Raw genomic sequence first — 27,004 nt, 5'->3', positions numbered from 1 at the left:
ACAAATGGATTTAAAGTGCGGATAAAAACAGTAATGACTGAAAACAATGCCGGAGTTATAGTTAGTATTTAGTACTACTAACTGATTACATAGTAATTGTAAGTACATATATTTATCAATTATCAAGCACCAATCACAGGAAGACACGTGGAATATAAGCCAGCAGCACATCAGGTCAAGTCATCAACACAAGTATAAGAATACTCATGGAAGATATCTCACTCGGACCAACCGGGCTACAATCCAGAAGACATCTCGCTCAGACCAACCGGGCTACAATCCAGGTACTACACTCTATAGCTGATTACTCATGGCACAGCAGCTAGGGACCCCATGCAACAAACCATCATTTACATAGTGTCTTACATAACTTCAATTAATGGTTTACCTTATAGATGCACATATATAGTGTCTTACAAATAAGCTCGCAGTATTTTGAGTGCACTTGTGCTTCTTGCTTGTCAAAATTCTTTAGTTCACTTCTAAAGAAAAATAGTCATACTTCATCAGTTGGGCTCCACTGCTAGCTTTTCAACTTTCACATATGAATATTGTCTGATTATTTATTTCCAACTAATTATCTAAAAAGAACAAAGATTATTTCCACCTCTGGGTTTTATACGTTAAATTGGCAAAACAAAGTTTTCACTACATAAAAAAGGCTTCCAAATGGTTTTATACTTTGGCGAATTATCTGATATGACTATAGAGCAAATCCGTGAGATGGATGGAAATATCAACATGCTCATATAGAGAATCAGTGAAACGTAAATATAATGTGTGGTGTAAAGAGAAAAAGTAAAAACACAACCAATATGAGAACCTATGTAACATCGGCACACAAACACGAAGTACATCACCCCTGTACATGTAACTAGAGTAGAACTAAGGAGCATTCAAACAAAAAACAGGGGAGAGCAAAACCATAGGACTAAAGGATCATATCACACATATTCCTCCTCAGATATAGATTAAAAATGCAAAAAGAAAAAGAAAAAGAAAAAAAATGTAAAATCTAAGTCAAGTAGCCATTTATGTGAAGAAACAATATGAAACTATCAGTATTAACCAACAAAAAAGATAAAACATATACTGAATGTGGTTAAAATTAACTGTTATTGTTAGAACATGCATACTCTCGGGATTGATTCCTAACATATAAGTAACTTTGGTGACAAAATTAACAATAAAGTCAAGAGAACATTATGCGGTTAATCAAAGTTTAGAAAATTCTGTAGAGAATGAGATAAGTAACTTACCCTAATCATTGGTTCTCAGAGAAAATTATGTTATCGACTCGACTTCGGAAGGGGAATCCGGTTCATCCTCGCGATCTTCTATGTAGCTCTGGATCACATTTGATGACACAAAGCGTGTTAGAGTGTGTGGACCGAAAGGAAATAGTCCCACATTGAACAAGAAAGGAGTTCATCATGGGTTGATAAAGTGGGAAGATCACTAACTAGTACCGAGGCCTTTTAAGATAAAACCCCACACCCATGGCCAAGATGTGGCCCAAGCCCAATGGGTGGTTAAGTGGGGGACAATATCGGTACTAGTTATCCCAATGGCCGGAGAGGCCCGTGCCCGGCGGTGCCCGTGTGTCCCAACAACTGGTATCAGAGCCGATGGTTCGGCAGGGACAAAGGCACTGATCATGCAGAATCAGAGACAAAAATCATTCAAGCCGGAAGCGCCAATGGGCGCCGCGAACTCAAAGTGGAGTTGCTTACGGCTGCGTGTGCTATTAATCAAGATTGGTGCCCCCTTGGATGTTGTAGAGATTCGAGAGGGTGTAACTCGAGTTGGATCTAACAACATGGAATGATGTTCGAGGTGGAGTAGGCTCTGGGGTTGAGAAAAATCCCCCCTCGGAGAGGCCCGCATAACGACCGAGAGCTCGCATTGGATCGTGCTTTCGACGATGAGCGAATGTACTCCTCGGAGTTCGGTCTAAAGTGGAGATACTCCTTTGGAGTTCGGGCCTAAGGTGGAGATACTCCTTTGGAGTTCGGTCCAAGGTGGAGATTGTTAGAGTGTGTGGACCGAAGGAAATAGTCCCACATTGAACAAGAAAGGAGTTCATCATGGGTTGATAAAAGTGGGAAGATCACTAACTAAGCATCGGGCCTTTTAAGATAAAACCCCACACCCATGGCCAAGATGTGGCCCAAGCCCAATGGGTGGTTAAGTGGGGGACAATATCGGTACTAGTTATCCCATGGGCGCGGAGGCCCAGGCCTGGCGGGTGTGCCCAGGTCCTAACAAAGCGAAGTTAGTGCTGGAAGCTCTATCAGCCACTCTGGTAACTTTCTCAAATTCTCGCACCCGCCAATTGTAAGAGTTTGAAGTCTACGGGCATGCTTTATTTCCTCTGGTAAAGACGTCAACTGAGGCAAACAAACCAACTGTATATATTCAAGGGAAATGATTCAGATAGAGATTTTAGACTCCGACAATCATCAACCAGCAATTCCTTGAGAGAAGTCAGGTTTCGTAATCCCTCTGTCAGAGATTCCAAACCTCCACATTTCGAAATAAACAATTTCCTAACTGTCAAAAGGTTTTCAAGTTCCGTAGGAAGCCTTTTCAGTTTGTCGCAATCTTCGATCTGCAAACCTAGCAAACGCGTAAGGTTTCGTAGAGGTGCTTCTGGAAGAGTTTCCACTTCATCAAATCCCGTAATCCGAAGGTAAAAAAGATTGTGTAGCTTTTCCACCGACTTCAGTGAAGAATCGTTGCCCTTCCCCACAGATAAATATGTAATGGAAGACGGCAGCGGCGTGGGTAATTTCAATTTGGGGCAATTATAAAGATGCAAATTTTGGAGGCAAGAAGGGAGTAGCAGACATTCTGAAGACCATCCTTCCACGTTAGGCATGTTATAAAGTCCGAGAAAAGTCAGTTTTGGGAGTGTGGTAGAAGACCCTACCCAACCAGGCAACATTGCACCTGGGTACCCATAAATACACAACTCTTCGATGTTCGAGTGAGGCTGGAGTGCTTCTAGTACCTCTTTGCTGTTGTTGCATTCAATTTCAACATCAGACCAAACATCCGGCCACCGTAGGTGTAGCTTTAAAAGGCTTTCCTTACTCCTTAACTTGGCTTTGTAAGCATCCCTGTGATCAAGCACATACTGAATCCCATATATGGTTAATTCTCCTTCAAGATGGTCTAGCTTTTCCAACTCATGGATACCAGCAGAGTCACTAAGTTGACTTACCACAAACGTACTTAACTGATTGAGGCAAGTCAATTCACCAATTCCCAATGGCATGTGAGTCAACACTGGATTCTTAATGTTAATCTCAATGTAAATGTCCCTGCCAATCACTAGTTTTCTGAGCTTCCTCATTTTGCTCAAGTTCTCTGGCAACATTTTAAGATTGCGACATTTCTCTAGGTTAAGGGTCTGTAAATTTGTTAGGTTGCAAATAGATACAGGTAAAACCATGATTCCACTTTTATAAAGATCAAGGCACCTCAACTGTTTCAAGTTTCCGATTGATGGGGGTAAAGTTGTTAATTTGAAGTTGTAGCTTAGCACTAGTATCTGCAGGTTTCTTAGGTTACAGATGGATTTGGGTAATGATGCAATGTTCATGTTACTGAGGTTGAGATACCTCAAGTGTTTTAAACGATCGAAAATAGGTGGTAGACTACTGAAGGTCCATAAATTGCTGAGATCTAGAACTCTTAAGTACTCAAGTTGTGAAAGCCTTGATACAAAGAACTCTAAAAGGGAACTGGTTGCACAGTGCTGGAAAAGGATTGTGCGGCAGAATGATTGGGATTTAAAAATTGTGTTCAGAGTTGCTTGCGATGGTGCCGAATCATATGTCACCGATACATGTCTTGCCTTCTGAGGAACATCCCTTATCTCACCAATTTTCAGAGACAAACAATCATTGACCATAACTGAGCATGCAAGATCGTGCATGAGATCGTGCATCTTAAACTTCGTAACGTTTTGCAAAGTTACATCTTCATCCATGTCTTGCAGGAAGAAAGAGCACCTCAGTAACTCGTTAAAAACTTCGCCACCGATGTCTTCCACCTCTATCCCTCCACTAGATTGGATAAAACCATTTGCCATCCATTGATGGATCAATTTTGCTTTCTCCATCGTATAATCTTTTGGATATATGGAGCAATAGGCAAAACACTGCCTCAAGATTGGAGGCAAATGGCTATAACTCAATCTCAACACAGGCAAGATGGTATTCTCTCCACGTTCTTGAAGAGTCCAAATTTCGCTGTCTCTTACACATCTCCAAAATTCATCATTTCTGGAGTGTAACAAGCTTCCTAGTGCCTTTACAGCAAGAGGTACGCCTCCACACTTGCTTATAATCTCCTCACCCATTTTTCTCAAGTTTGAAGTGATCTCATCGTTCTCCATACCAAACGCATATTGCTTGAATAGAAGCCAACAATCATGCTTTGGTAGAAAACTGAGTTTATGTGTTGGATTAATGATGCATGTGGTAGAGTCTACAGATGTTTGGAAACTTATAGATTCTACCACTGTCGGGAGACGAGTTGTTACAATGATTGAACTTCCTTTATCTCCACATGTGAGAAGATGAATTATTTTATTCCACTTCTCCCGATCATGGTCCCATACATCATCCAATACCAGCAAAAACTTATTGTTCTTTAATAATTTCCTGAGGTAGTCCTGCATAGGATCTAAGTCGGCAAGATAACATGCTTCTGGAGAGAGAGAATCTATCATCATTTTTGTAACTCTTTTGAGACTGAAATCATCAGAGACACAAATCCAAATTTTTTTGTTGAAATAACCATAAACCCACTCATCCTTATAGATCAATTGAGCAAGGATAGTTTTCCCTAAACCACCAATTCCAAGTATGGGACAGATGGAAAGACAATTCTGACTCCGCGCATTGTCTTGCAGTATCCCCACGATACTTTCTCGGTCCTCAACTCTCCCATAAATTTGTGGCACAGTTAGAAAAGAGCTAGTCTCTCGGTCTTGAACAAAATCTTCAACTCCAGGAGTCAAAAGAAAAAAGTGTCTCTCAGCAGCAATTTCATCAAAATTTTCTTTAAACTCTTTAATTCTTTCTCGTATATTGTCACGAATGGAAAAAGTTGTGATGGAGTTACTTACTAGATTCTCCCCGAACTCTGACTCCGGGCAATGAAATTCCAATGCGCAATCATCTATGATATCTTCAGCTTCGTAAGCAGCAATCTCTGACTCCGGGCAATGAAATTCCAATGCGCAATCATCAATGATATCTTCAGCTTCGTAAGCAGCATCCTTGAGAATTCTTAGCCAACCCCTAATCGACTTGTCTTTGATTTGTTTCTTCTCGGCGTCATCAAGCACAAGTCGAATTATAGAAAAAGTGTTGGAGAGTTTCTTCAAGTCCTTCTTCAGATCATTGGGTAGACGAGAGTCCGTGCCGATCAGAGAAGTTAATTTGGGAAGGATGAAATCAACAATGGGGGAGACAACTACTTCAGCCATATCGTAGTGAAGGGGTGATGATAAATTTGTTAAGAATGAGAGAAAGATATCGCACAAACACTTGTATAAATAACTGGTTGGACACTTGCAGAAACAATGGAGAAAAAGTCTCCGTGTTGACAACTTTGCTGCTTCGTCACTTCACGTAGTCTAAGAACTTTGAAATTGGTCCCCCACTATTGATACATACCATTGGTGGTACCCCAGTTGTTTACTCATTCGAGACGACTTTGTCTTGAACCGGCTTTTCATATAACTCTTTGTTCTAGTTGTTTCTAGCTTGTCTATTTGTTGCCGGTGGGTACATTTTGGTTTGCATTTGACAATTTTTGTCCCATTTGTTCTGAAGGAAATGTTAAGGAAAGAAAAGGAAAATAGGTGTGGTCTACATTTTCCATAGTTTTTTTGTTGTTTGTTTGCCTATGGAAAGGAAAGACTATTTTCCGTACGGAAACAAAACTAGGGAAATGGAAATGGTTTTGTGTCTATGGTCCAGACTTAAAAATTTTAGGAAAAGAAAAGGAAACAAAAAAAAATGCACAATTTACTTTCTTTTTCACAATTTGCCAAACATACACAATTTTAAAACTGTTTCTATTCCATTCCATTCCTTTCCTTTCCATAGTGGACCACTTATTTCCTTTCCTTTCCTTTCCATTAGTTAAAATTTAACCTCAAATCTATACTTCTATAGAGTTGACCCTTTTCCAGTATTTTATGTATGTACTGTTTTTTTTCTTATGACCCTCGAGTCATGGCACAAGGCTCTGATTTTTCCAAACCACTTCATCCATTTGGATTCATCATCTGCATCTCTGGAATCAACTTAAGCTTCATACACAACTTAACCAAAACATAAATTGACGTTATATAAGTAACTTATGTGAGCTCTAAAGGTGCCGATGTGGGAGATGACTTCAAGAAATAGTTTGAGCTCATCGTGCATGAGGGGACATAAATCAAATTCAGTGCGAATGTTGAGGGTCTGGGGTGGATCCTCTGTCATTTCTTGAAGTCCTGTGATGAAGGCCCTATTTGGTGTACTTCAAGATAAGAAAGCAACATATATTGGTGCATACCACTATGTAAGTCCTGTCATGAAGGCCCTGTTAGTCAAGGGAAAGGAGAAAAGGGTTGTTCTGGTGTTATAAATAAATGGCTTTGACCATGTATGTTTCTGTAAGTGATGGGAAAAGTAATGTTTTGTTTTGAGTTTTGAAATTTCAAGGGAGTTGCTAGATTTAAAAGTGAACTAGGGGGTTGTTAAGTGATGCATTAAAATTGTTGTATGAAAAAAAAATATTTAATCAAACTGCTAACTCTATTGAATTGGAGTTTATTCGTCCATCTGTCCATCTCGCACTTCACGTCTTCACCCCAGAAAGGCGCGAAAAATAAAAATGTCAAACAGTGTTGTTGTTGACCAAGACCAAGAATGGTTACTCTTTATCTCAAGCCTCTTTATACAACCAAGTTTGTTCATTTTTCTAAAAAAAACTTCATTTTTTTAAAAAAAACTTCATTTTTTTTATTTAATTTGAATTATTTAAATTTTTTTTGGAAGCTCTCTTGAGCCCACAGACGAAAGAGCAAATTCTCTAGAAAATTTACATTATTTGGTTGGGCATTTCATGTGCACATAGTCCTAAGTCATAATCTTATATTAAACGAGCCCTATAAACAGACTGTTAAACTACACATGACATTTCACGAAGAACTACTTATTTATTTTCAAAGTTGGGCACTGACATCGCCTCCGAGAAGACTAGAGACAAAACATTGTTGTTTTAAATCAAACGGGATTAATGCATGAAAACTTGATGTCATCAAAGTTGAGGACATATCAGACAATTACAACAAATTATAGAATTTAAATGCATAGTTGTTTCAGAGAGTTAACAACGTTTTTGACAAAACCATATATTTAATGATCTAATTGCTCGTGTTTCTCCATCTTTCAGATTCGTCCCATGGAGGTCTCATTGTTCCTTTTGGGGTGTCGCCTTTTGCAACAATTTGTGGTTGATATGTGTGTCAAAATTGAAACAATGAAAATGAGGTATTATCGGGATAATCAACAGCATATTAGAGCTGAATTGTACCAAGGCATTCAAGATGCATTAAATGCAAGGGAAACATCTTCAGGTGCATTATATTTGTCTTTCTATATTCATATTATTTACTAATTGACATTCTCTTTTTTAACTTTTTATCTTTTGAAAACTAAATTATTTACGCTTATGATAACTAGACAACATTGGTAGAAAGATCATACTTCCACCGTCTCATACGAGCAGCCCTCGGGATATGCATCACCGCTATCAGGATGCAATGGCGTTGGTTAGGAGGTATGGAAAACCATATTTATTTATAACTGTCACATGTAACTCATCTTGGCATGCAATAACACGAGAATTAGACCTAGACCTGCGTACACAAGATAGACCAAATGTGGCAACCAAAACATTCCATTCTATTTTAGGGGAACTAAAACATGATTTATTTAACAGACATATATTAGGTAGAGTGATTACACAAGTTCATGTTATAGAATTTCAAAAAAGATGCCTTCCACATGCTCATTTTCTCATTATCCTATATGAAGATGATAAAATAAATAATCCTGAAGATATATATAAGATTGTTTCTGCTGAAATTCGGATCGATCACGGATCCCCGATTTGTATCTTCTTTGTTACAAAACATATGATGCATAATGCATGTGGAACTGTTAATAGGAATGCAGTTTATATGAAAAATGGTAGATGTAAAAGTTCATTTCCTAAGTCATTTTCACACTCGACTTCACATGGTACTGATTCATATGCTACATATATGAGACGTGATAATGGAAGACATATAAGTGTTGGAAAATACACCTTAGACAATCGTAATGTTGTTCTATACAATCTTTATCTTCTCTTAAAATATAATTGCCATATCAATGTGGATATTTGTTCCAGCATAACTTCAGTCAAATATTTGTATAAATATGTTTATAAAGGACTTGATCGGGTGTCGTTTGGAGTTAGTAGTAAACCATATGGTAGTGATGATGAGATAACACAATTTGTAAATGCAAGATGGATTTGCCCACCTGAAGCTTTTTGGCGATTATATAAGTTCCCTTTGAATGGCATGTTTCCTTCTGTTATAGCCTTGCAAATACATCTACCTAATAGACAACAAGTTACTTACTATAGTGGTGAACTTATAGAGGATATATTAGATGATGAACACCGGTTGAAAACCATGCTCACAGAATTTTTCAAAACAAATCTTATTAATGAGGAAGCACGCCAGTATCTATACTTGGAGTTTCCAGAATACTTTTATTGGGATTCAACTCGTAGGGAATGGTTCTGTAGAAGTCGCAATCGCAGAACGATCGGAAGAATTGCAACAGTTTCTCCCATGGAAGGAGAACGGTATTACTTATGCCTGTTATTATTACATGTGAGAGGTCATTGACGACTATGCTTTCTCCCATGTGAAAGTATTGAAGATCATAAACGGTATAACTCTCTCTGGCGGCTGACAGGAAGAAGAGAAGAGAAGAAGATTGAAGCAATAAAGACTTATCTGTTTTGTGTAGGTAAGAGAAGGGTGTATCACGACTTACGTTTTACGTCTCTCTCTTCTTCGAAAAAGGGTTGAATCTGGCTGGTTTATGGAGACGATGCTTGGCGGGGCGATTTACGGCTCTCTACTTTCGATTTCTATCTCTGCGCCTCAGTATATGATCCCCCACATAGACACGGCCGGTGTTTATATAGAGGTGTGATCCGGTTACCAGATGGGAGAAGGAAACCTCACAAAGTCGGTTTCACAAAACCAACTTGGAGTAGAACTCTAGCAAACCCGAAACATGCGGCAACACCAAAAACCAGTTTAGGGAATAGGTAAACCACTACCCACTAGACAACCAGCCCAAGCCCCGACCACGACTTTCGCTCGGTTCGGTCGCGAGGGTATGGGGGCGATGTGTGGCTTTGGGTGAGTCCTCCCTCCTAACACAAAAGCTTTTTTGTACTAAGGGCACGCGCCTTATGTTAGAGGTTCACCTCAAATACCTCACTACCTAGTGGTGGTTCACCAATGTGGGACTAAACAACACACAAGTGTTTTGAAATACACTTGGAGATTCCAACAATCCCCCACTATTTCAAAATACTAATAGTGCCCCACTATTTTGGAATAGGATATTACAAAAGAAATGGGTTAACGAAATGCCGAGAGAATCGAAAAACAATGCATAAGATCTTGGTGGGTGCTTTTCGGGCTTGAAACGGTCATAGGGTAACATGTCTTATAATACATTGAAAGTGGTGGATTAAAAATCTTTGAACCAACATTCCCTTGTAGTAAAATAGAGGACATGCACCCACATTGCTCCTTCATTATATGCACGATTCCGCGATTGTTGCGCTTTTTTGGCCCTTAGCGCTCTGTGTTATGTGAATGCTCTAGAGTATTTTGCACGAATACTCATAAGAACCGACCCAGTTCTACATTCACGTAGGTGGATATCCATCAAGTGTACATAGCAGTTAAAATACACTATCTCATAAAAATAATGGACTATGGATTCCATTAAGAGTAAAATAACTCATCCTTTTTCTCATTGCTATTCAAGTTATACAAAGTATACAATAATGCTATCTAGTCATAGGGTGGGACGTCTCAAAGAAAGACAATAGCATACCAGAGCGACGAGGTGACTTGTTTTTCCCTTTGAACCTACTTCATGGGATCTCCAATCACATAGGTGGGGTTGCCGTCAGTGTCGCCCTCTATCTAAGGCAAAAGTCTCATCCCCCTCGACGTATCAACCACTTGTCTCCTGTTAAGTGGCTTTGTCAGAGGATCGGCCAAATTTAACTCTGACCTCACATAATCTAGAGCCACTGACTCAGATTCCAAAGAAATGCTTTATAGACTGTAGTCTCGGGCGAATGTGCTGCTTTTCCCATTATACAATTTGCTCTTTTGCCTTTGCTATTGTGATCGACAAATACATGCATAGGTGCGGTTGGAGGCGGTTTTGTACCAATAGGAAGATCGCCAAGAGGTTTCTAAGCCCTTTCGGCTCGGCACTTGCTTTATCTAAAGCAATAAGCTCGGACTCCATGGTTGAGCGAGCTATCAAGGTCTGCTTAGAAGATTTCCAAGCGACCGCACACCTTCACCTAGGGTGAAAATATAACCACTAGTGGACTTGATATCATGAGAATCGGATATCCGGTTTGCATCACAATAACCACTCTATCGCGGTGGAGTTTGTCTAAACCTTATGCCATAATCCATTGTTCCTCTCAAGTACTTGGCTAATCTCTAACGACTCCAATGTTCGACTAGGACAATGAGTGTATCTGCTTAACGCTAACTGCATAAGCAATGTCGGGTCTAGTGCAATTCATCAAGTACATGAGACTACCAATAATTTGGGCATATCTAGGTGAAGTACACCATGTTGAGCATTTTTCGAAGTTCACTATTTGCCTCATAAGGTGTCGAATAACGGGCTTACTATCATAAAAGTTAAACTTCTTCAAAAACTTCTCAACATAATGCTCTTTTAATGAAAGGCGTATAGCCATCCTTTTTTCGATGATTTTGATTCCAAGAATCACATCGACTTTCTCCCAAATCCTTCATTTCAAATTGGGAGGATAAAAACATCTTGGTGTTTCTCACAACATCAAGGCTAGGACTCATGATTAACATGTCATCCACATATAGACAGATAATCACATATGTATTCACATCAAAAGATTTAAAGTAAATACATTTATCAGCATCATTTATGTGATATCCATTAGACATCATGACACTGTCAAACTTTTCATGCCATTGTTTTGGCGCTTGTTTCAACCCATATAAAGACTTAACTAACTTGCATACCTTATGCTCATTCCCCGGTACTATCGTACCCACCGAGTCGCATCATATATATTTCTTCATCAAGATCACCATTCAAAAATGCGGTTTTTACATCCATTTGATGAATAAATAAATTATGAATAGCAGCTAGAGCCATTAGAACTCTTATAGAAGAAATCCTAGTTACGGGGCATAAGTATCAAAATAGTCAATGCCTTTTTCGGGAGAATCCCTTGACTACAAGTCTAGCCTTGTATTTCTCAATGGAACCATCTAGTTTCAATTTCTTTTTGAAGATCCACTTGTAGCGATATAGGTTTTAAGCCGTGAGGTAGCTTCAACTATCTCCCATGTGTGATTAGCTATAATCGAATCTAGCTCGAGTGTATAGCATCCTTCCGAAAGGTGCATCTCGAGAACCGATTGCCTCATTATCGTCGGGATCATCATCAAGAAGAAATGTGTAAAAAGTCATCACCAAAATTGGTGGATTTTACGTCTCTTTTACTCTTCGAATTTCTTGTTCGGAAAATTCAGGATACGTTGATTGTTGTTCACTAGGAGCTACCAACCTCTCAATGCCAATTTTCAAAGGAAACAAATTCTCAAAAATCAGTATTTTTACTCTCTATAATAGTGTTAGCATCAACAAGGTTATTATCAGATTTTACTACTAAAAATCTATATGCAAAGACTATTATGAGCATAACCAATGAACATACAATCAACGGTTCTAGGTCCCAATTTTCTCTTTTTAGGTTCGTTTCACAAGAACCTTAGCAAGACACCCCACATTTTTAAGTATGTCGGGGTAGGTACATGACCTTTCCATAACTCATATGGTGTCTTATTCCTGTTTTCTTGTTGGGTATCCTATTACGTATATGGCAAGCGGATAGGATTGCTTCCCCACAAGTTAGGGAAGCTCGGAACTTACAAGCATAGCATTCATCATCTCTTTTAGTGTTACGTTTTTCCGTTCGGCTACTCCATTAGACTCGGGAGAGTATGGTGGAGTAGTCTCATGAATAATGCCACTCTTGTCACAAAAGTCACGGAAGGGGTTAGACTCATATTCTCCACCCTATCGGACCAAGTCTCTTAATCTTACACTTAAGCTGGTTTTCAACTTCAGCTTTGTACTTGAGAAACATCTCACCTGCCTCATGCTTGTGTCTAAGTAAATTGGATGATATCCAATTTTCTCTTTTTAGTTATGAACTGTGGGGGGTGGTGACCCATATGCATAACACTGTTTTACCATAGTTCATCTCACAAGATAATTGGAAAGACACTGAACTACAAAGTATGGAAAGGTCTTGGGCCTATCCAAAAATGCTTCAAAATGTGGGGGGTGTCTTGCCAAGGCTATTGTGAATGAATCTAAAAGAAGTCTTTTTGAGACCTAGAATTATCTAGTAGATATTCATTGGTGAAACTCATAATAGTGATGTTTGTTTTCAGTTGTCATGAGTGATAACAATTTTGTAGATACCACACTATTATTGAATGTCTTATATGCTAATTTTATTTGAGGTTGTGCTTTACGAGAAATTGGCATAGAGTGGTTGAATGTTCATAATGAACTACATAAGATAATCCCATTATTTCTGCACAAGAAATTTGGAAGACTATCAATGAGTATTTCCACCATTCGGTGATGATGTTTATATGTTTCTTGAGGAAGATTCATTAACCTATAAGGAAGTTGTGCAATCTATGAGAAGTGTCCTTTTTGAAGGATACAACTCCTCTAAACTGGACTCTTGATTTATTGGGGAATCTATAGGTTGAATTGGATATTTAAAGAAAACTAAAAGCGTGATAGTTGTATTGCAAAATACAATGCTAATAATAATAGCCAAGGGGTTTCAATCAGAGACAAGATTTATACTATTTTGAAACCTTTCTCATATAACTAGAATTTCTTCTACAGAATTCTAAAGACTCTAGTTGAGTAGTTGTGCGGAACTACAATACCAAGTAGTACCGGTGATGAAATTTGAAGGTATACAATTTAGTTAAATCTTTGTATGAGTTGATTTGAGCGCCTATAAATGGCATGAGCAATTTAACAACATATTAGTGTCATATGGATGTCAAAGCACCGTTGTTGATAAAAATGTGTACTTTCTTTAGAGCAAAAGCAAGACATATGTGTTAATCTCTCTTTGTTTAGATGATTTAATATCATGAGTGCTAGCATTGAGAATGTGTATGAGACAGAGAAATTCCTATTTGAAACACATCATAAACCGTCATTGAAAATGATAGTTTATTATGTTGTTAAACTCATTTCTGTAACTGCTATATTCAATTGTCAAGATGTTGACGTTTGAATATGGTTGAAGGCCACAGCGTACCTTAAACCAGACCGGCCGGATGGTATAGGGGAATTTCGGGCACTACAGAATTGAATGACTGGTGAATATAGGGATTAAAACTCATGTTGGTCTCATTATATTGTTATAGCACTTAGTAGAAATATTTTTCATTGAAAAGTATGGATATTATGATAGTAAGCATGTGTTAACACCTTTTGTGGCAAATATCCATCTTATGAAAAATAATCTCATTGTGTTTTCTCATACTAAATAAGTCAATATCATTGGTAGCCAATTGTACTTGATGGATAATATATGTGAGACATGACATTGCCTACATTAATGGCATCTTGGTGATAACCCATTGTGTCCTTATAAGGAACTTTGATGTATATTGTCGGATTATCCAAGTACTATATAGCGAGCCATTGATTATGGTGATATTTAGTAGATTTCCATCATTGTTAGAAGGGTAATATGTTATAAAAATTTGGATCGATAATGTTTATGTGTTTACCTTTGGTGGAAATTGAGTGTCTTGGATATCATCAAGCTAATCGCCTTAGAAAAGGCATGTGATGATCTTTGAGTGGGTTAGCAACCTCTTGGCAAATCTTCCCATTGGCTCTAACTTGACCTCGATGTGTATATGCTTTGCAATTTGTCTCATTGCAATAGCTAAGACATGTTAACTTGTGTGCTGATGGGAAAAGAATACATGTAAGTTGAGATATAACTTAATCAAGCGATTTGCTAGAGATTATGTTAGGTTGGACTTAGTTTGGCCACATGTCTAACGCACCACTTCTTTGGAGGCAAGTGGTTATCGTCGTCGGGGATGGGACTTTTGCCTTAGATAAAGGAAGCGACAACGGCAAGCAACCCCACCTATGTGATTGGAGATCCCATGAAGTAGGTTCAAAGGGAAAAACAAGTCACCTAAATTATTTCTGGTATGCTATTGTCTTTCTTTGGGGCGTCCCTATGACTAGATAGCATTATTGTATACTTTGTATAACTTGAATATCAATGAGAAAAGGATGAGTTATTTTACTCTTAATGGAATCCATAGTCCATTATTTTTATGAGATAGTGTATTTTTAACTGCTATGTACACTTGATGGATATCCACCTACGTGAATGTAGAACTGGGTCGGTTCTTATGAGTATTGGGCAAATACTCTAGAGCATTCACATAACACGAGCGTATGAGGGCCAAAAAAACTTAACCCGAAGCAGGCATATAATGAAAGAGCAATGTGGGTGCATGTCCTCTATTTTACTACAAGGGAATGTTGGTTCAAAGATTTTTTAATCCACCACTTTCCGCGTATTATAAGACATGTTACCCTATGACTGGTTCAAGCCGAAAAAGCACCGATTATCTTATGCATTGTTTTTCGATTCTCTCACGGCATTTCGTTAACCCTTTTCTTTTTGTAATATCCTATTCCAAAATAGTGGGGACTATTAGTATTTTGAAATAGTGGGGATTGTTGGAATCTCTAAGTGTATTTGAAATACTTGTGAGTGTGTGCGAAGTGGAGGAGATGAACCATATGTGTTAAGCTCCACTTTAGTGCATAGTAGATAGTCCCCATTGGTTATCCACCACATCGGGTAGGGTTCGGGCTTGGGCTTGGGCTTCTTGTTGTGGGTAGTGGTTTGACCGATAGCTTTAAACTTGTTTTGCCTTTTTCTTAAGCGACAAGTTTAGGTGTTCTATTAGGAGTTGGTCTCTCTTTCTCTAACCTCTATAAATGGATTTGTGAGTCCATAGAGAATAGACTTGATCGAAACTCAACTCGAGGAGAAAGCGAGAAAACTCAAACCCGGTTCTTTTCTTCTTCTCTTCTTCTGTCGGCCCCTTGAGAGAGAGTTATATTCTTTGTTCTAGAGGGTAGTGCGTTCTAGTGCAAAGTCGGGCTCTTTGTTAACCATTGAATCTGTGAGGAAAGGCATGCTGTTGCCTTTACGCACCATTGGAAGGGGCGAAATCTTTCTTAAGGACTGACTAATCCAGCGCCTTGGTTATTTCGATTCTTCTTTGTCCTTGTTTATTCATTACTACTATTCATACGTTTCTACTTTAGTTCTTTGTGTTCATACAACTATTCTAACACAAAGCTGCTTCTCAAACTGGTCCATAGTCTCCATATTAACAAAGCTGCTTCTCAAATGGTCCATAGTCTCCGACATCTTCTGAAAATTACCGGTAGTAAGTGAAGATTCCAACGAGTTCACAATTGACCCCATGGATTTGGATATAGTATTCATCACGTTTTTGTTGCGTTTGCGGATTGAGTTTTAATAGATTCTTGCTCGAATCCATGTTTCCCTTTTCTATGGCTTTTTGGCGTTGAGTTTTTTGGGACTTTTTTTCTTCTTTTGAGGCATTTTGGGATTGGCGTAGGAGTGATTTTGATGTCAATTTTAGTTCCATTATTTGGTTCATCAACTTCTCTGTGTTTGCCATGCCTTCAAAATCATTGGTTGATTCAAGAAATGGTTGTTTTACTAAGTAATGCTTCCCAACACTGCATTCGGGGTTCCCGCCGGATGAGCAATCGGATATCTGAAATGGATGATTTGATGAAGTAGGGATGCCGCGATCGCATCATTTCTGAAGGAATTTGGAGGTAGATGTTATGCTTTTTGCTTAGTAATAACATTGGCATGCATGTCTACCATATTTCCATCAAAGTGAAAAGTAGTGTAAATCTTGTAAATATGAAGCAAAACACTATGAAAAGAGTAACACCTTTGAATATCACTAATCTTCATGAAGAAAAACTAAGAAAAATGTTTCAAAGGTTGGGCAAGGGCTGCACTTTTAATGCGTGACAAGGTTTCGGATATACAAGACAGGACAAAACCACGCACGAAGTTACAATCGATTAGCTACACGTCATCAACACCGATAGGTAATTTTTGCTTCAAAATTATCACAATGTGATAATCAATAAACACATGATGACATTACGAATCATGTTCATATGGATATGTAACCCGATGGATGCGGTGTTAGAATAGTTGTATGAACCACGGCAACTAAAGTAGAACGAAGGAATAGTAGCAATGAAGAAACAAGGACATCGATGGCGGGAATAACCAAGGCGCGGATTTAGTCGTCCTTAAGGAAAGATTTAAGCCCTTCCAATGGTCTTGCGAAAGGCGATGGCGTCTTCCTCACGGGATTCAATGGTTAATAGCAGCGACTGACTTTGCACTAGAAACGGACTACCCTCTAGAACAACAATATAACTCGGGCGGTGACGGAAGAAGAGAAGAAGAAAATTTGGTTTTAGTTTTACGTTTCTCGACGAGTTGAGTTTCGATCAAGTCTATTTCTCTATGGACTCACAGTCCTATTTATAGAGGTTAGGAGAAAGAGAGACCAACTCCTAATAGAAAAAACTTTGCGCTAAAAAGAAAAGGCAAAACAAGTTTAGTCTATTGGTCAAACCACTACCCACAACGATAAGCCCAAGCCCGGGCCCGAACCCTACCCGATGTGGTGGATAACCAATGTGGGACTATCTACTATGCACTAAAGTGGCAAGAACACCATTTGTTCATCTCCTCCACTTTGCACACACACACTAGTATTTAGAAATACGCAAGAGATTCCAACAATCCCCCACTATTTCAAAATACTAATAGTCCCCCACTATTTTGGAATAGGATATTACAAAGAAATGGGTTAACGAAATGCGAGGAGAGAATCGAAAAACAATGCATAAGATCTTGGTGCTTTTACGGGCTTGAACGGTCATAGGGTAACATATCTTATAATGCGTGAAAGTGGTGGATTAAAAACCTTTGAACCAACATTCCCTTGTAGTAAAATAGAGGACATGCACCCACATTGCTCTTTCATTATATGTCCGTTTGCGATTGTGCACTTTTTGGCCCTTGTTGCGTGTTATGTGAATGCTCAGAGAGTACTTGCACGAATACTCATAAGAACCGAGGCCAGTTCTACATTCACGTAGGTGGATATCCATCAAGTGTACATAGCGGTTAAAATACACTATCTCATAAAAATAATGGACTATGGATTCCATTAAGAGTAAAATAACTCATCCTTTTTCTCATTTGCTATTCAAGTTATACAAAGTATACAATAATGCTATCTAGTCATAGGGTGGGGCGTCTCAAAGAAAGACAATAGCATACCCGGGCGGCGAGGTGACTTGTTTTCCCTTTGAACCTACTTCATGGGATCTCCAATCACATAGGTGGGGTTGCCGTCGATTAATAAGCCCTCTATCTAAAGGCAAAGTCCCATCCCCTCGACGATAACCACTTGCCTCCAAAGAAGTGGTGCGGTTAGACATGTGGCCAAACTAAGTCCAACCTAACATAATCTCTAGCATTTGCTTGATTAAGTTATATCTCAACTTACATGTATTCTTTTCCCATTTGCACATAAGTTAACATGTCTTAGCTATTCTTGAATGAGACGGTTTCAAAGCATATACACATCGGAGGAATTTGTTTAGAGCCAATGGGAAGATTTGCCAAGAGGTTGCTAACCTTCAAGCATCATCACATGCCTTTTCTAAAGGCGATTAAACTTGGATGATATCCAAGACACTCAATTTCCACCAAAGGTAAACACATAAACATTCTTTGGATCCGGTTTATAACATATTACCCTTCTAACAATGATGGAAATCTACTAAATATCGATCCATAATCAATGGCTCTGCTATAGTACTTGGATAATCGACAATATACATCAAAGTTCCTTATAAGGACACAATGGGTTATCATTTCGATTATGCCATTAATGTAGGCAATGTCATGTCTCACATACATTATCCATCAAGTACAATTGGCTACCAATGATATTGACTTATTTAGTATGAGAAAACACAATGAGATTATTTTTCATAAGATGGATATTTGCCACAAAATGTGTTAACACATGCTTACTATCATAATATCCATACTTTTCAATGAAAAATATTTCTACTAAGTCTTTATAACAATATAATGAGACCAACATGAGTTTTAATTCCTATATTCACCGGTCATTCAATTACGTAGTGCCGAAATTCCCTATACCATCCGGCGGTCGGTTTAAAGGATGCGTTGTGGCCTTCAACCATATTCAAAAGCGTCAACATCTTGACAACCTGAATATAGCGATTCTGAGAAATGAGTTTAACAACATAATAAACTATCATTTTCAATGGCGGTTTTATGATGTGTTTCAAATAGAATTTCTCTCGTCTCATACACATTCTCAATGCTAGCACTCATGATATTAAATCATCTAAACAAAAGAGATTAACACATATGTCTTGCTTTGCTCTAAAGAAAGTACACATTTTTTTTTATCAACAACGGTGCTTTGACATCCATATGACACTAATATGTTGTTGAATTGCTCATGCCATTTATAGCTTGAATCAACTCATACAAAGATTTAACTAAATTGTATACCTTCATTTCATCACGGTACTACTTGGTATTGTAGTTCCGACAACTACTCAACTAGAGTCTTTAGAATTCGTAGAAGAAATTCTAGTTATATGAGCAAGGTTTCAAAATAGTATAAATCTTGTCTCGATTTAAACCCTTAGCTATTATTATTAGCATTGTATTTTGCAATACAACTATCACGTTTTAGTTTTCTTTTGAAGATCCAATTCAACCTATAGATCCCCGATAAATCAAGAGTCCGGTTTAGAGGAGTTGTATCCTTCAAAAAGGACACTTTCATAGACGGAACAACTTCCTTATAGGTTAATGAATCTTCCTCAAGAAACATATAAACATCATCACCGTGAATGGTGGAAATACTCATTGATAGTCTTCCAAATTTCTTGTGCGAAATAATGGGATTATCTTATGTAGTTCATTATGAACATTCAACCACTCTATGCGATTTCTCGAGAAAGCACAACCTCCTCAAATAAAATTAGCATATAAGACATTCAATAATAGTGTGGTATCTACAAAATTGTTATCACTCATGACAACTGAAAACAAACATCACTATTATGAGTTTCACCGATGAATATCTACTAGATAATTCTAGGTCTCAAAAGACTTCTTTTAGATTCATTTCACGATAGCCTTGGCAAGACACCCCACATTTTGAAGCATTTTTGGATAGGCCCAAGACCTTTCCATACTTTGTAGTTCAGTGTCTTTCCAATTATCTTGTGAGATGAACTATGGTAAAACAGTGTTATGCATATGGGTCACCACCCCCCACAGTTCAATAGTTACTCAACCTAATCAAACTTACATGCAAAACACATTATACCGCTACAAACACTAAAAGAAACAACAACAATAAAATGCACTCTTATGACAAGAATATATTTTACTCAAGTCTATGATTCTGGATCATATTAAACATAATCATATTATGTTCATGTTATCTATATGAAAGGAAATCCACAAAAGATTCTAATGAATCTTGAAGAATTAGATGAAAAGGGTTTTACCAAGATAATATCATTATCATCCTTCTTTTCATCATTGACATTCAACTATCATAGGGGAGACAATCCACGACTTGTACATCACCTTGGCTATTTATCCATAGTCATAGGAGGATAATGCCTAATAAGACAATCTACAAGCGTTACATCTCCTTGTCTAAAATAGTCCTTTGGAGGATATTGTCTAAGAAGACAAACCATTACCTTACATCTCCTTGACTAAATTAGGTTTAAGAGGATATTGATTGTTTCCCATATTGTTTCCTCTCATGAACAGCGATGCTCATTACTTAATAATATATGACATGGTTAAACTTCATGTCAATGTTAAATAATACATTCATGCTAAACATGGTAAATATCATATCATAGGTTAGGAAAAGTAAACTTTAAGCTGTACCCCTCACAACAAAAAGTATCACGATATTTAAGCAAATCTAGCCCTTTGAATATGCAAAACAACCGAGGACTTCACCTCCTCTTTTTACATGAGCTCAAGCAAGATAGGATACCCTATTAACAAGACCTCGAAGTCTTACCCACAACATCTAATGGCTCAACCCATTAATGTCTTCAACTAGAAAAATTTACCCAATAAACTATTATCAAGTTTAAAGTAAATCCATCCACGATGATTAATATCCAAAACTAGCATGCTACACAACTTTAACATATGCTATATTGGATATATGCTACAAGTTACTTCATCTAACATGTATTTTCAAGCGGTACAATTATACCCATCGTCTAACAACCGTTCACTCGATAAAGGTAAGCAATTTATGCATTGAATACATTATAATTACTATCCAAGATTTGAGAGTGGTTGATATTAGCTATCTTAAGGTCACTCTTAGACCATCTACATACATCTACATATGTACAAAGAAAATAATATCAAACTACTTCTAGTCAAACTAATTAACATCTTAGTGATAAACCGCATTATAATTTGTTGACTAGGTTATTAAAGAAGTTTAAGCTTAGGGATTTTACTCCTAAGAAAAAAACTAGCATGCAACTCAAGGCAAGAATATCACCATATAATCAAACCAAAAGAATTGCAAATGAGTGAAAGAATCACGATACCTAACCGATTGAAAAACCGAATTACCATATTTTTCTCCTTCTAGAAAAACAGTTCAAAAGAACTGTAATTATGAACCAGCTCAGGACGAATTGGGTATCAAGCCTTATACCACTGGAAAGATCTTTGAATCAGCTATCCAACACAAGAAGCGGATTGCAAAACTGAGCTCTGAGCTGAAAGTTACAGCAGTTTCCGTATCGAGTGACGCAGCTGTCAAAAAGACAAGCTTTGACGTTTTTCTTGATAGAAATCTCATATTTGACTCCCACAAACATAGGAGAAAGGTCTACAACTATATAGGGTTTGATAAACCACAAAAGATCAATAAATATTCAATCTTTAATTGGTTTCCCTATCAAAAACGAAATTATTAGAAAATTTCTAAAGTCATAACCCAATAACACAAACAATAACTCAAAGTAAAAGACTTATCTTTTTGATTGTCATTATTAAAAGCACTCTCCTTTGTTCTACTACAAAACTCTTTCCTTAAGATTGTTAGAATAGTTGTATGAACACAACAACTAAAGTAGAAACGAAGGAATAGTAGCAATGAAGAAACAAGGACATCGATGGCGGGAATAACCAAAGGCGGATTAAGGTCGTCCTTAAGGAAAGATTTAAGCCCCTTCCAATAGTGCGAGAAGGCGGCGATGGCGTCTTCCTCCACGAGGATTCAATGGTTAACGGCGACTTGACTTTGCACTAGAGCGGACTACCCTACAGAACAACAATATAACTCTACGGCGGTGGCGGAAGAGAAGAAGAAAAGGAATTTGGTTTTAGTTTTACGTTTTCTCACGAGTTGAGTTTCGATCAAGTCTATTCTCTCTATGGACTCACGAGTCCTATTTATAGAGGTTAGGAGAAAGAGAGACCAACTCCTAATAGAACACTTTGAAACTTCCGCTAAAGAAAAAGGCAAAAACAAGTTTAGTCTATTGGTCAAACCACTACCCACAATGATAAGCCCAAGCCCGGGCACGAAACCACCCGATGTGGTGGATAACCAATGTGGGACTATCTACTTATGCACTAAAGTGGCAAGAACACCATTTGTTCATCTCCTCCACTTTGCACACACACACTAGTATTTAGAAATACGCAAGAGATTCCAACATCTGGTTATGTACATATTTTCAGGTAAGTTTTTATTTCACTGCATTTTGAAATGTGGATGTCGATGTATGAATGTATCTCTACAAACAATGAAGACTGCAAACAAATGGATTTAGAGTGCAGGCAGGACTCTAAATGCCTGGTGGGAGGGCAGGACTCCATGGTGACTAGGACCACTCGAAGGGCTGTGAACACCACGTCAGCAAACAAAATGGATTTAAAGTGCGGATAAAAACAGTAATGACTGAAAACATTGCCAGAGTTATAGTTAGTATTTAGTACTACTAACTGATTACATAGTAATTGTAAGTACATATATTAATCAATTATAAAGCACCAATCACAGGAAGACACGTGGAATATAAGTCAGCAGCACATCAGGTCAAGTCGTCAACACAAGTATAAGAATACTCATGGAAGATATCTCACTCAGACCAACTGGGCTACAATCCAGAAGACATCTCGCTCAGACCAACCGGGCTACAATCCAGGTACTACACTCTATAGCTGATTACTCATGGCACAGCAGCTAGGGACCCCATGCAACAAACCATCATTTACATAGTGTCTTACATAACTTCAATTAATGGTTTACCTTATAGATGCACATATATAGTGTCTTACAAATAAGCTCGCGAGTATTTTGAGTGCACTTGTGCCTCTTGCTTGTCAAAATTCTTTAGTTCACTTCTAAAGAAAATAGTCATACTTCATCAGTTGGGCTCCACTGCTTTTCAACTTTCACATATGAATATTGTTTGATTATTTATTTCCAACTAATTATCTAAAAAGAACAAAGATTATTTCCACCTATGGGTTTTATACGTTAAATTGGCAAAACAAAGTTTTCACTACATACAAAAGGCTTCCAAATGGTTTTATAATTTGGCGAATTATCTGATATGACTATAGAGCAAATCCGTGAGATGGATGGAAATATCAACATGCTCATATAGAGAATCAGTGAAACGTAAATATAATGTGTGGTGTAAAGAGAAAAAGTAAAAACACAACCAATATGAGAACCTATGTAACATCGGCACACAAACACGAAGTACATCACCCCTGTACATGTAACTAGAGTAGAACTAAGGAGCATTCAAACAAAAACAGTGGCCAAAGTGCTGGACAGTTTCTCCAAATCCTTCTTCACACCATATAGTGAACCAAAATCGGTGCTGATCAGAGAAGTTAAATTGGAAAAAAGTAGTTCAACAATGGGAGAAACAAGTACATCGGCCATATCGTAGTGAAGGGGTGAACGTGTGATGAAAAAATTTGTGTTGCGTTTGTTGAAAATATGAGAGAAAGATATCACAAAATACTTTATAAATAAGTAGTTGGACACTTGCGTCTGATTGAAATAGACTTTGAACGCGTACACTTGCATATGTCTCACTACACATCCAAGTCGTTCTGGTCCTGATATGATGATACTTTTGATAATACTACCAAATTAGCCGGCCTGCTACATTAATAATAGTGGGCTCCCCTAACGCATATACTGATACAATTTGACTGTGAATAAATAACTGGTTGGACACTTGCACAAAAAATTTGTTCAGAAACAATGGAGAAAAAGTCTCCGTGTTGAAAATTTTGCTGCTTCGTCCCTCCGTGGAAAGTTCATAGAAATGGATGAAGTTGGTGGTCAATGGAGACTTCTGAGTCTTTGACAGACCCACACGGCCACACCATGAAATTATTGGAGAAATTGCTTTTACAAAATTATGTCCTTATGTCGGTTACTAGTCTTACATTTGAACAATTCTCTCTCTCAACAACTCTCAAGGCTGTGAAGCAATCAAAGAATAACCGCGCCTTCCTTATTTGAAAATATATGACAGCTTGACGGACTTTAGCGGAAGAAAAATATTTTAAACCAAAGAATTGGTGGCATGCTAGACAGACTTTGGTCAATGGAACAGTTGATTTCTCCATCTACTAATTTACGCAGCAGCAGGCGCAAATTAGAAAATTTTCACTCTCAAAACACTCTTCCATCTCACACTTCACGTCCTCACCCCAGAAAGGCGCGAAAAATAAAAATGTCAAACAGTGTTGTTGTTGACCAAGACCAAGAATGGTTACTCTTTATGTCAAGCTTCTTTATACAACCAAGTTTGTTCATTTTTCTAAAAAAAACTTCATTTTTTTATTTAATTTGAATTCTTTAAAAAAAATTTGGAAGCTCTCTGGAGCCCACAGAGGAAAGAGCAAATTCTCTAGAAAATTTACATTATTTGGTTGGGCATTTCATGCGCACATGGTCCTAAGTCATAATCTTATATTAAACGAGCCCTATAAACAGACTGTTAAACTACACATGACATTTCACGAAGAACTACTTATTTATTTTCAAAGTTGGGCACTGACCTCGCCTCCGAGAAGACTAGAGACAAAACATTATTGTTTTAAATCAAACGGGATTAATGCATAAAAACTTGATGTCATCAGAGTTGAGGACATATCAGACAATTACAACAAATTATAGAATTTAAATGCATAGTTGTTTCAGAGAGTTAACAACGTTTTTGACAAAACCATATATTTAATGATCTAATTGCTCGTGTTTCTCCATCTTTCAGATTCGTCCCATGGAGGTCTCATTGTTCCTTTTGGGGTGTCGCCTTTTGCAACAACTTGTGGTTGATATGTGTGTCAAAATTGAAACAATGAAAATAAGGTATTATCGGGATAATCAACAGCATATTAGAGCTGAATTGTACCAAGGCATTCAAGATGCATTAAATGCAAGGGAAACATCTTCAGGTGCATTATATTTGTCTTTATATATTCATATTATTTACTAATTGACATTCTCTTTTTTAACTTTTTATCTTTTGAAAACTAAATTATTTACGCTTATGATAACTAGACAACATTGGTAGAAGGATCATACTTCCACCGTCTCATACGGGCAGCCCTCGGGATATGCATCACCGCTATCAGGATGCAATGGCGTTGGTTAGGAGGTATGCAAAACCAGATTTATTTATAACTGTCACATGTAACTCATCTTGGCATGCAATAACACGAGAATTAGACCTAGACCCTCATTACACAAGATAGACCGGATGTGGCAAGCAGAACATTCCATTCTATTTTAGGGGAACTTAAACATGATTTATTTAACAGACATATATTAGGTAGAGTGATTGCACAAGTTCATGTTATAGAATTTCAAAAAAGAGGCCTTCCACATGCTCATTTTCTCATTATCCTACATGAAGATGATAAAATATATAATCCTGAAGATATAGATAAGATTGTTTCTGCTGAAATTCCAGATCCTGATACAGATCCTGATTTGTATGCTGCTGTTACAAAACATATGATGCATAAATGCATGTGGAACTGTAAATAGGAATGCAGTTTGTATGAAAAATGGTAGATGTAAAAGTTCATTTCCTAAGTCATTTTCACACTCGACTTCACATGGTACTGATTCATATGCTACATATATGAGACGTGATAATGGAAGACATATAAGTGTTGGAAAATACACCTTAGACAATCGTAATGTTATTCCATACAATCTTTATCTTCTCTTAAAATATAATTGCCATATCAATGTGGAGATTTGTTCCAGCATAACTTCAGTAAAATATTTGTATAAATATGTTTATAAAGGACTTGATCGGGTGTCGTTTGGAGTTAGTAGTAAACCATATGGTAGTGATGATGAGATAGCACAATTTGTAAATGCAAGATGGATTTGCCCACCTGAAGCTTTTTGGCGATTATATAAGTTCCCTTTGAATGACATGTTTCCTTCTGTTATAGACTACTTATAGCCTTGCAAATACATCTACCTAATAGACAACAAGTTACTTACTATAGTGGTGAACTTATAGAGGATATATTAGATGATGAACACCGGCTGAAAACCATGCTCACAGAATTTTTCAAAACAAATCTTATTAATGAGGAAGCAGCCAGTATCTACACTTGGAGTTTCCAGAATACTTTTATTGGGATTCAACTCGTAGGGAATGGTTATGTAGAAGTCGCAATCGCAGAACGATCAGAAGAATTGCAACAGTTTCTCCCATGGAAGGAGAACAATATTACTTACGCCTGTTATTATTACATGTGAGAGGTCCTACTTCTTTTAACGATTTGCTAATAGTCAATGGTGAGCATGTAGGCACTTTTAAGGAATCAGCTAGAAAAAGGGGTTTACTTGAAGATGATGACAGCATCAAAAGTTGTTTAAGCAAGACGATTGTTTGCTACCATTTTAATTTATTGTCAGCCAAGTAAAGTAAGACAACTTTGGAATGAATTCTACCCATTTATGATCGAGGACTATGCTTCGACAAATGATAGAAATAGAAATACCCAACTATTTATTAATCATCTTCTGAAGGAACTTGATGATATTTTAGCTGAGAAACAAAAGAAAATTATTGATTATGATTTACCCGAAATTATTGGGGGCATTGACGAGGATATTGATTTAACAAGGCTTATTGTTAAAGAGAGATCTTTGCAAATTCCAGAAGGGGACCTTATGGCGATTCAAAACTTAAATGTTGAACAAAAACAGGCTTTTGATGAAATACTTTCATTTGTTAAAGAAAAAAAAACAATGGTATTCCAATAAAGATAGATTACC

At 37.5% G+C, this 27,004-nt stretch overlaps 1 protein-coding gene and 1 pseudogene across 2 annotated transcripts in view; both read right to left on the bottom strand.

The window, feature by feature from the left end:
* LOC147479794 (ESCRT-related protein CHMP1B pseudogene) overlaps nt 1-27,004 on the bottom strand; it is a 67,268-nt pseudogene that overhangs the window by 1,509 nt on the left and 38,755 nt on the right. The gene's annotated exons all lie outside the window — the stretch shown is intronic.
* Nucleotides 2,137-5,565, bottom strand: LOC147479795 (putative disease resistance protein RGA3). Its single transcript, XM_086576726.1, has one exon. It carries the CDS (start codon nt 5,501-5,503, stop codon nt 2,387-2,389), a length of 3,117 nt encoding a protein of 1,038 aa, XP_086432852.1. The 5' UTR covers nt 5,504-5,565; the 3' UTR covers nt 2,137-2,386.

The sequence above is a fragment of the Coptis chinensis genome, chromosome 8 (assembly GCF_015680905.1).
Source record: "Coptis chinensis isolate HL-2020 chromosome 8, ASM1568090v1, whole genome shotgun sequence".
Classification (NCBI taxonomy): Eukaryota; Viridiplantae; Streptophyta; class Magnoliopsida; order Ranunculales; family Ranunculaceae; genus Coptis; species Coptis chinensis.
This window is presented reverse-complemented; position numbering and strand designations above follow the sequence as displayed.